Source organism: Elgaria multicarinata, chromosome 1 (assembly GCF_023053635.1).
Source record: "Elgaria multicarinata webbii isolate HBS135686 ecotype San Diego chromosome 1, rElgMul1.1.pri, whole genome shotgun sequence".
Classification (NCBI taxonomy): Eukaryota; Metazoa; Chordata; class Lepidosauria; order Squamata; family Anguidae; genus Elgaria; species Elgaria multicarinata.
The window spans coordinates 99889513-99901292 of NC_086171.1; the positions used below are offsets into that span (position 1 = coordinate 99889513).

Below are 11780 nucleotides of genomic sequence, written 5' to 3' on the forward strand. Positions count from 1 at the left end.
GAAACCCAAATCCTGCATGTTCAGAGGAATTATGATGACAATAAGGAAAAGGAAAGATAATGGGGGAAGGAGAGGAGGGAGAATTCTATTTACTAAGGACACTGTTGAGCTCCAGCTTGGTTTCTGAATAATAGATTCTGCCCACATATTCTCAGGTTTTTTTCCTCTTCAACCCCAATGGATAGAAATGTGGGCATTGTTTCTTTTCAGATGCACGAGAGAATAGCTGTGAAATGTATTAGCAAAATGTACATCCTGCTCACCAGAGTTCAAGAGTGACAGTTTTGTTTTGATGAACTTACGTTATTGAGGCACCGATATGCCTAATACATTCTCATATTTTTCTTCAGATGACAGTACCTATACCAGGATCACAACTTTCTTTGCCCAACTTTGGAACAGCTGGTCAGCCTTTAATTGCTCTTCCACAGTCCCTCCAACCTCAGTTGCAGCATACACAACCACAGCCTCCGGCTCAAAGTCTGAGTCGGCCAGGACAAGTGGGTCAACCTTTCAGAGGACTAATTCCAGCTGGAACTCAGCATGGCATTATAACTGGGAAGGTAAATGCATTTGCACTGATTTTGCTGTAAGTGGTGCACATTATGTGCCAACTGTCTATGGTATGGCAATAGTTTCAAAAGGAAATGTCTTAATCCTTGCAATACTGAAACCAAATTAAGTGAGAATAGCAAATGGAAAATATTGAACCGTTATAGAATTAGTTTAAAATTAATACACTGGTGAGACAATTCACAGTTGTCATTGTGCTTAGTTGCTGGCTACTTACCTTCCCTAACCTCCAGTGCCATCCGTATGTCCACACAGATGGCCAAGGTAGACTGAGAGATGGGTGAGTATAGAGAGGACACTGGAAAAGACAGATGTTGTGTTGTTAGGCTTGTGTTGGGCATTAGTCTTCTGGAGGACCCAACAAAATACTGTAACAGCATAATAATGCATTTATAGACTTTGTCACTATCCAGCCAAAGTTAAGAACTTTAAATCCTGCAAACTTCAGTGGGAGAGTGCGAAGCACATTCCTAATTCTCTCATTGAAATGAATGGGAGCTAAAATCTTTGGCTGAATTATGCCAGGTATGTATTAAGCCAATGACATTCTCTGTTTTGTTTAATAGGATAAGTGGAGGGGTGTTTACAATGTGGAAACAATGCTCTATGATGAAGTCTGTACAGGGAAATGACTGAGGGTCCCAGAAAGAGGTGGCCTCCCTTTTATGTGTGCTCAAAGGGAGTCCTGTGGTTTGGGGTTTTTTGGTGTGTGTATTTTGCCGTAGAGACTATTTAGTTCTATATGTATGTATGCATGCAAGTCTGGCTGTATTTGTGCATATGTAAAAGTATCTGTGTCTGCATATATTAGTCTTATAAGTCTTCATTCCATGCCTTTTGAATCACGTAAGATGAATAATACCCATGAAAGATTACTTAATTTTCTTTTTGGATATGGGGAGGGAAGTGTGCAAATTGTGAGTATAGTGGTTTTGAGTTGCCAACTCACACTATGCATTACTGCCGCTCTCTCTGTCGGAGGGAAAAAGATATGTTTTCTTGCTATCTCTCAAGTTAACAGTTGGTTGGCTCACATCACCTTTATTCACTGTGCAGGAGGTGCGGTGTAGTCTACTGGCAATTGACAGCATATTAGAACTGCGTCCTGCTCTGTTTAAACTGTTGAACATTTAATTAAGTTGCATGCATATAGGACTATAAATCCTGATACATCCAAATGACTGCTTTTCTTTAGATATTTCAGAATAAATATGAAAATTGTAGGTCAGCTTTTATCCCCACTGCAGTAAAGGCCTTGTAAAGATGTAACTGTGTTAAAAGACGATGGTTGGATCCTTGATGGAGGATATCAGTGTTGCATTCATGACTAAACGTGTTGTTTTCTTCAGATGTCAGAAATGGACCTGAAAGCCTTTGGAAGTGGCATTGATGTTAAGCCAAGCACACCTCCAGTTCCTGGACGAAGCACCACTCCAACTTCTAGTCCCTTCCGGTAAACAAGTCATTTCAAACAAGTCAGCTTTGTAGACTTGTAATGGAGTCCAATATATATATAAAATACCAGTACTGAATTAAACATTAATGTAACGGTGCCACCTTGGCAACAGAAAACCAGTAGAAAATGCTAAATAAATAAAGGCTGCAGTTTGGAGAAACATTTCTAATTTTAAAATAGTCATTTGTGCAGAACGTTGGCTAGGCAATAATGTTTCACGTTGGAGGACAAGCATCTTAACAATATGGAACAAAAAATCATGCCACCCATCTTTGACTCCAAAAATGCCCTGGCATTCTTTTTTTAAGAAAATAATAATGTAGAGAGTACATGGGCTGGAATGTGTATGGTTTTTAGAATGCCAACAGTAGTAGACGTTCTGGCCTCCTTTTGCCATCATTCACTTCAGGTTTCATCTTGGTATTTCATTTTCTTTCTAGTAGAGAGACAGTATCAATAATTGTTCTGCTCTGGATTCAGACAGAAAGGGGGACATGTTTGGAATCAGGGCAATTTATTTTGCAGGAAATATGAAGACAGAATGGCTGCACACATGCCAAATTTCCATTTATTTCAGCAGAACTTGCACAGGTGTGTTTCTGTAGGATTGTGCTTCAAATATGCATGAATGCCAACAAGCTATTGACAATGATTTGGATATTGTATGCTGCCAATAAAAGTTTTACACTATTTGGTGAAATGTTCTGAATTTTATGAATAGGATGCTGCTTAGAACAACTTTTTTCACTTCATTATGTATTTTTCTATGTAGTTTATACATTGAATCTTGGTTAAACTCTGAATATTGCTTGGATTAAACAATCACGGAGCAATTGGGAATACCTCTGAATAGGATTATCAAGTGTTTAGTTTTAGATTGGAGGAGCAAAGATTGGTTATAGCCAGTGTTGTACTAGAACTTCAGGTTGCACAAACTCCCCTGAGACAAAATGAAATGGAATATCTCTCTTTGAAAGGAAGAAAAAACAGTAGTAAGACACGCCTCTCTTTCTTGCATTTTTTTGGAAAGCACTGCTTCCATGGAAGACAAAAATAGGTGGGGGGGGGGGAAAGATAGTAGTTGGATGGGATCCAAAGAGCTGCCTAGGCTCTCATAAGAGACTTGCAGTCATATAGTAGAACAACTATTTTGCTTTGAACTCCTGATCTTCATGCCATTTTGCAAATTGCCCTTTGAAGTCCCCCACTGTGTCAAAAGCTGCCTGCCATACAGCATTTGGGGTGGGGTGGGGGGGTGAGGAAGAAAAGTCCCCCTTTAGCTTACATAACTAGTTTCAGGATTCATTGGATCCCGTCTATTGTTAGCAGAGGTAGAAATTGAGTTTTAAAGCACACTAAATACTAAATCAGTGGTCGTTAGAGTGGATGGTGCTATGTAGCATTTGAAGGGCTAGCTTTTGTTTTTCCCTTAGAATAAAGCCATGTGCCAAAGTTACAGGAAGTTTGGATAGCACAGATGTCCAAATTGCTCAAGACATTTTTATATAGCTACACTTTGCCCCCAGTGATTAACACTGCCAAATACGGTGGCAGCTCAGGAGGTTAAACCACCAGTATTGTACCAGAGGTGCTGGATGTTATCACGCATCTCGTTGGCTCTATCCAAAGAGTATAACCTCAAAGTCTTTTGTTATGTTATTGAACAATGCCTATTAATTTCAAGATACCTTATCACTACCAGTTGTCTAGATCTAATGGGAAAAATCCTCTGTGCCAGTAAAGACGTTGACATTTTTCTACACAAGTAATATCTCTAGGGTTGGGATTACTGTCAACTGACAATTACCCCATTCGCATGTCATGGCGGTATTTCCTGGGTTATTTAATCCAGGAATTGCAGGTGTGAGTGGAGCATGCAAGGTGCGCGTGCTCAGCGTTTCCACTTTTAATTAACAGCCCAGCAATGCCCCATTCCTGAGTTGTTCTGTGATGTGCAAAGCTGGAAACTCTGGGTTGTTTATAGGATAAAGAACCCAGAGTTAACCTAACAACAAACCATAAGCAACAACAAACCATGCTGGCTCTGCTGAGGGAGAAACCAAAACTAGTGCTCAGAAAAGTTTCTGTGCTACAGGCCTCTTCAAACAGAAAGGAACAACGAGTTCAGGAAGCAAAACCATGCGCAAAAACATTTGGGGCACAAAAGTACCCAAGAACTAGGACTGCTATCAAGTCCATTTGTACTTCAGTTGTTGCAATAAGAAGAGAACTCTTGAGGCGGGCATGGAGTTATTTGAATTATGGAAATTCAAATCAATGTCTTATAGATTTAAGACTATTTCACCATCAAATTTGTCAGGTTTCTTTAGTTAGTTAAATACCCTACACAAATTGCTATTTGTTCAGAAATAGAGTGTTCACAATATACTCTGTTTGTCTGTAATGTGACAACTGTATATCTTTTTCTTAAGCCAAAACTTGCATTAGGTTGAAGAATTGCATGCATGGAGGAGAGCTGCGTGCATATTCATCTGAATCTAGAAGAAATTACAAAAGTATTACTGAAGTACATGTAACTGATGTTAATTGTTCCCATTGTGTGAATGGGGGTAGGGAATTAAACTTAAATTTAACATGTCTTTCATATCTTTGTACAATAACAGTGATGTACAATACAGTTTCCCTGTGTTGGGTGCAAACAGCATTTACTTAAGTAATATCCAGTTGTTTTTCTTCTCGATTCAGGTAGCGTATGAAAATTATAAACAAAAGGTATCCCTGGTGAGAAACTCAATATATTAACTGACTTTAAATGTTCTCTCTCTAAGGGCTGCTTCTACAAGTCCGAACAATCAGTCCAATAAAATGAATGCCATTGTCTACCAGAAGCAGTTTCAGTCGGCAGCTGTGAGAATGACCCAACCGTTTCCTCCTCAGTTCGCACCCCAGGTGGGCAGCAATAGGCTTTCTGCCGACAGGCTGGGATTTGTCATGTGTAATTGTTCCAGATCAAGACCCCTAAATGCGGGAATCTCAGTTATTTGATTAAATGTGCTTTCCGTAAATGTAAATCTATTTCATGTAAGCAAACTGGTATCTGGATGAAAATAATTTGCTTTCAATAACGTCTGTGCTCCTGAAGTTGAGGAATTGGACAGGCTTCTCCGCACAGCTCTCGCTACAATTGAGTGTTAAACATTTGAAAGGGAAAATAGTGTATGAGAGAAGGGTCCCAGTGTGCGCCTCAGGTCTCCAACTGACATTTAGGGCACAATGCACCAGGAATGTCTCCTGTCCAGGCGTCACTGGAAAGACTGGGATTTGTGCAAAGGGACAAAGGACACAGCCTCCACTTATTTCATTGAGGCTTGCACAGAAATTCCTAGTGAATTGTGTGCCCTTAGCCTCTTACCTGAAATGCAGCTATGAAACAATATTCCAAAATGACTATATATTTTTAAATCAGTACCCTTTAAAAGGGACAGTACTTCAAAAGCTCAATTGCTATAAAGCACCTCATAGGGAGAGGTCTATACTTTTGACTCTGGAATATTGCACATCATATTTGAGAGTGCTAGATTTTATTTGGAAGCAGTTCCTGCATCTTGATATATTTGAGGATACCCTTCCCTCACCCGGCCCATTTTGGTCTTTGATGTGCTAAGGCAATTTTTAAACATAGTTCACATCTTAGGATTTTTCCCCCTAGAGTTCCCCAAACATGACCATAACAGGAAAAATGCACCCACTACTTGGCAGTGATTGATAGAAGAGGCATGCTCCCTTCAGAGAAGCCACCATGTGATCAGGTTGGCAACTTGCTAACGGCTAAATGTCTCTCTTTTTGTTGTTGTTGTTTTTTCCCCCACATAGATCCTCTCTCAGCCTAACCTGGTCCCTTCATTGGTAAGAGCCCCACATACTAACACCTTCCCAGCGCCTGTTCAGAGGCCGCCAATGGCACTGGCTAGTCAGATGCCACCTCAGATGACCACAGGCCTTTTGAGCCACCCTCGTATGCCACATGTGGCCAGGGGTCCTTGTGGATCACTCTCTGGAGTCAGAGGCAATCAGGCCCAGGCTGCGATGAAGGCTGAACAAGACATGAAGGTTAGTATTTTTGGATGGCCATGCTGTGTTAACCACAGTTCAGTCTTAACAGCTCACAAGGCAAGATACTACTCTTTGCTTAAGATGCAGACGTCCCTTTCTGCAATGGCCAAATAGGAACTCAAATTCAAATTTTGCATCACAGATAGCTCCTGTAGTAGTAGTTAAGCATTAAAAGAAAGCAGGAACCCAATGAACTGCTATGCTTCCAGTACTTTGAAAAATTCACCTGCATATATTGGATGCAGTCCACTACCTGGGGATTACACTCATTCTCTATAACTTTATCTTTTTTTAATCATACAAAACTCTTAAATAACTAGAATCACCCATGCATAGCTGTATTTCACTGCATGACATCATTGAAAAGCACTTGGAGACCCTTCTGGATGAAAGAAGACACTCTTCCCCTTAGGTTAGAGTTGTGATGTGAAGTCTGTTGGGGATACCATAAGGTCAAAGGAAATCTGAAATCTCGAAGACCAATTGAATGTTAGCTAGGGTAGAACGTCCTTAAGATTTCCTATTCTTTTCACTCTCAAAAGAAAGTGTTTCCCTGAAACTAAGACCTGTACTTTTTGATGGTGGGTCTTGTATTTTGTTTTGTTTTTCTTTGATGTATAAATGTGTGTTTGTGTGTGTTTAGTCAACACAATAGCCAGCACTTCTATTAAATGGGTTCTGTTATTTGTCAAAGTCATTGTTGGAGGTCTTTACAGGGGGGGGAGGGCAGGGTAGAAGGAACGCATATACAATTTATGCCTCACCTTTCCACAAAGAAAATTGCTCAAGGGTGCTAACAGTAATAAGAATCAATTAAATAAAAATTTAGGGTGATATCCAACAGGCAATTGCCCGGTCCCATCAATTCCATTCTGCAAGCTAGACTGCAAGTGCAATAGAGATTTAGCACTTCTCGGAGCAAGCAGAAACGCTTGTTTCTGGAATAAGGCAGGTCAGCAGAGCGTCAAGTCCCATTCATTTCAGTGGGTCTACTCTAAGCAGGACTAACATTGGATATAATCCTTAGTTAAAACAAATACATTAAAAAAAACCAATTACAATATATTTAATTTTGGAACATTTGTATGCTGAACTTCAGTTTACCAAACTCCCAGGGGATAGATTAAATGTCAAATACAAATAAAATGCAGTATTCAATCAGCAGAAGCAACAAAAACAGCAGACTAACAAAATGAAGTTGTTTGAGGGTGAAACAGCTCTCAAGTAACTGTATAATAGACCATGGGTTATTTCCACTGCTCTTCAATGTATAGAGAGATAATTTAGCATGTTTATCTAAAGCTATGTTATGTCATGTTAATGTTTCATATTGTATAAATAACTGAAGAGTTTTCTTATCGTCAAAAGTAGTTGAACTGAAATGTTTGGTTAGGGGGGAAATCAGTAAATTGAAGAGTGTGTTTTATGTTACAATTGAAATTATTATCGGAATACTTGGAAATATTTCAAAGTGTGGCATGCACTTCTCTTACATTGTGTAGATTTTATGGGAGGAAAATGAAAGCACTGAAATCTGTTAAGATACTGCTGGAGCAATGCTGCGTGCCCTGACAGGGTGACTGAGGGGGAGCAATAAGTTGCAGTGGAGGCGGGCTCCCGCTCTGTGGCCGCGTTCGCATGTCAAGTTAAGCCACCCTGCGAATAAACAACACAGCCCATGGTGTGGGGGCCCTACAGATTATCGGACTCGCCGTGACTTGTTCTCCCCACTTTCCCACTCAGCCGTCTAGCTGTTCTTGGCAGCAGAACCTAACTTGTCTCTCCTTCCCGCTGCTCCGATCATTTCGTTTGCCACAGTCTTTTTTAAAAAATAAAATAAAATTGGAGCCTCAAAAATGAGCAATTGTCAGTCCAGTATTTAGAAGCGACAGAATCACATTACCAAGGGGGTGGGGGGAGATATTGTGTGTCCCCCACCTCCTTTTGGTGCACCTACCTTTGCTGCTTTCCCACACTTTTCAGTGTTTTTCAATTGACAACTTGGCAATTGGTCCCTGGCAATTTTCATATATATTACCTACTACATTTCACTGCTCCTTTTGACGACTGAAATATACACGGGAATTTACCAGGCAAGATTACACATATGGGCCTTCCATAAGATCGCACTTGCAAAAGATCAACCCCCACCCCTCCAAAATGGCAAACACATCCGTGCAATTTTCTGGGACCGTTTTTTTTAAAAAGGTGTTAGAGATAGTCACTCCAAGGCGCTGCTTGGGCATTTGTGGAGATGGCTATAACAAGCCACCCTGCAGGAGCCAGTGTGCGTTTGGACGACGCGACAACCCAGCATGGCTAGTTACCCATGATGGTTGTCATGTCACGTGAATCCAGTCAGTGGGTGGAGAACGAGGGCCACAGGCAATCCTACAACAAAACATGAGTTATTTGAGGCTTGTTCAAACAAGCCCTGCTGTCTTCGTTTAGAAGGCATGACAAACGTGGCACACACCCCACCAGGGGTTGAATATTCAAAATGGCTGCCCGCATACATCACAACCCACCATGGTTTAAATAAGACATTGTGGGCTGTGGTGATCACGCAAACAGGTCTACATCTTAATGTATTCAAAAATCAAATTCTTCTCTCCTTTATAGGATTGTTTAGAGCAGTGGTTCTCAACCTTCCTAATGCCGCGACCCTTTAATACAGTTCCTCATGTTGTGGTGACCCCCAACCATAAAATTATTTTCGTTCTTCTCTACATGATCCATTGTCATGGGATGGTTTGCTAATGAAAATAATACATAACAATAGCTTTAATAATACAAAAGATGATACATGACATAGTTCAGTCAATACAGTTTCCTAAACCATCGGAAATATGTGTTTTCCGATGGTCTTAGGCGACCCCTGTGAAAGGGTCATTCGACCCCCAAAGGGGTCCCGACCCACAGGTTGAGAACCGCTGGTTTAGAGGGTCTGATTGTGCAGAATTATTTATGGAGTTTATGTGCCCTCAACACAAGTAGAAAAACAGGGTGAGACAGTGGCTGACATTGTCTTGTTAATATAGTTGAGGGAAATGTAGAGTTGCACTAAGGCCTCAGTAGGCCTGGTGTGTATGTCTTGTGTATTAATGGTAGTTGCTACTGGTTCTCAGTGATGTTCAGCATTGTGTCCCAGCTACATGAATCTTCTTGAACTCCCAAGCAGAGCTGCTTTAGCTTCTGTGCAAAGCTTCTGTGCTAGGTAGAGAATATGCAGAAACCTATTGTGAGACTAATTCACAGAAACATTAACAATTGCTTATTCTCAACCATCCAGTTCAGTGGAAGGATTTAAGACAAGTTTTCTCTTGGCAAGCCCTATTGGTATCGTAACAAATTCTCGCAGGTCTGACTGGTAGTATCCAGGGTGGGTAATGTCTTCTGCTGCTATAGCATGTGGTTCGACTGTCTTGCTTGAGTTATTTGATGCTGCTTGATCTGGAGCTGGGGTTCAGACTAGATGGTATTCTGGCCCCAGTATTACTTCTAGTGGGATCTAGATCTAAAGGAATTCAGAATACCAAGCATCATAATGAACAATTTTGCCTGGCATTCAGGTAACTATGTACATTAAGGGAGAAATTCCAAGGTGTATAAGTTACTATAACATGTAGCACAATATTCCATTTTGGAGAATCTTGACTGGGGCTCTTTAAAAGTGTGAGCACAGGATAATTAGCTTTTATTTCTGGCCTGTGCTGTGTTTAAAACCTCTTTCTTTTTTTATTAAGGCAAAGCAAAGAGCAGAAGTCCTTCAGTCCACACAGAGATTCTTCTCTGAGCAGCAACAGAACAAACCACCTGGAAGCAAAATACAGAAAGTGGGTGACAATGGGAATAAAACCCCTGAGGCAATGGCAGACTCCTCCTCAGGAGCATGTCAGGACAAAGTGGAGGAGAAGCAGTGTGCTGCTGCAGCTACAACAGCACCCAAGCCTGTTAGAACTGGACCAATCAAACCTCAGGCCATCAAGACAGAAGAAACAAAATCATAAGTGCTGTGCCCATTTATGCCAATATGGGGAGTAAAATGACAGCAGCACAGGCCTGTAGCCCAAAGGGCAAGGCGTGTTCCTCCAAGGCTATGAGTGGCCTAAAGAGACGCAGACGTGAACGGCTACAGGCTCGAAAGGTCCAGGGATCTTGGAGCTTGTAGCTTCCATGCCACCGCATGAATGAGCGTGATCTTTCTGAATAGAAGCACCTCTCTGCTTTCCAAGGATGCAAAATGAAAAATAATGCTTCTGAGGCATCTTATTTGCCGAAGGTAAACACTCTCCTGTTTGTTTGCTGCTGTTTCGTTTGGGGAAGAGAGGCAGATGGGAGAAGGCCATGCTGGACAGAACTGTCTTTGGTTTTATGTTGCTCAGCGGCCTAAGAGAATGTTGGTCCTTAACAACGAACCCAGAAAATTTAAGACAATTGGCGAGTCACAGAGCAGTTTAATCACACATACATGCACACACCCCATTTTGTTCCGTAGATGTTCTGTGTCAGACGTCCCTAAAAGGCAGGGTGTGACTGCTGCTATGGTTTCTTATAGTGCTGAATTCAGCCGGAAAAATACCTTAATTTGACCCCTATAACACCAGAAATGCAAAATTCAAGACGCTCCCCTTCGGAGTTGCATTGCCAGTCACATTGAGCTGTAGCTCAGTAGGGCTTAGGGGGAAAGAAGTCTTTGGTCTTCAAACGGTTTTCAGCTTATGTCTGTATAGAACAACAAGCACTTGACCTTGTGCCTCAAGAGAGCATCCTCTGAAATGGCGCATTCTTATATCAGCTGCATCGCACCTCCTTCCTGCTCACTGTGTGCTGGGAAATAGAATCAAGTCAAATAATGCCTTCTTAATTGTATCCTTCTAGTAGTATAGCTGTAGGAGAGTACTGTATGATAACTTCTGTGAATGTAAAATACCCCATACCTGCTTAGGATATGTAGTTGTGATTGTGCTATAGCAGAGCTGTTTTAATGACGTTACTCTAGACTTTTCAGGCAACAGTTGGAAGATAATAAGAGCACCACATGCCACATCAGTTTCCTTTACTTCCTCTTTCCTTCCCCAACACTCTTCTGGAACAAGGAATGAACTAAAAGTCTAATATGTATAATTTTGTTCAAACGACCACAGAAGCTGGAAAGGTCTGTTGCTGCTATTGATGCCTAGTGAAATGCTATTGGTTCTTTTTTATATAAATATTATAATTTGAATTTTTTGGAAACTTAGCTGTGATGTCAGCTTTGGGGAAAAGATATCCACTTGTACTGTGAGTTGGCATTGTACAGAAATTAACAGCCATATTGGTCTAGAAATGTTTAAACTTTTTTTTCATTTGTACAGGGGTAACGCACTGTATTAAATATGTAAGGTCTTATTTACATGGGTTTGATTACAGAAACTAATAAAATATTCTCTACATAAAACACTTGGGAATGTCATACTTTGTTACCTAACTAAATTCAGATCCCATTGTAACCAGGTACACCCCTGTAGCTTTGGAAAACTACCTCTAGGAAGGGCAAGGAAGGACACAGTTGATCTGGTGTTGCTCTGTATGTCAAAAAGGACATAGTGTCAAACTAGAAACCTCAAAAGGGGGCAAACTCCTCCATGGAACCACTGTGGGTGACTATGCCAGGCCCCAAAAGTAATTTAATACT

At 41.0% G+C, this 11780-nt stretch overlaps 1 protein-coding gene across 11 annotated transcripts in view; it reads left to right on the forward strand.

Moving 5' to 3' along the window:
• The window catches only part of PRRC2C (proline rich coiled-coil 2C), a 94133-nt gene extending 82602 nt beyond the window's left edge, over positions 1–11531 (forward strand). For 5 of the 11 annotated variants that reach the window (XM_063133548.1, XM_063133557.1, XM_063133567.1 and 2 more), the window contains 6 exons: positions 351–563; positions 1923–2026; positions 2555–2620; positions 4819–4939; positions 5864–6100; positions 9850–11531. In XM_063133548.1, coding sequence (XP_062989618.1) covers positions 351–563; positions 1923–2026; positions 2555–2620; positions 4819–4939; positions 5864–6100; positions 9850–10113 — 1005 coding nt within the window. In that variant the 3' untranslated portion in view covers positions 10114–11531. Of the gene's footprint in view, positions 1–350; positions 564–1922; positions 2027–2554; positions 2621–4818; positions 4940–5699; positions 5800–5863; positions 6101–7605; positions 7626–9849 lie in introns of those variants that run through there. The other 6 variants (XM_063133585.1, XM_063133594.1, XM_063133639.1 and 3 more) reach the window with 5 other exon arrangements.
• The last annotated feature ends 249 nt before the right edge of the window (positions 11532–11780 follow it).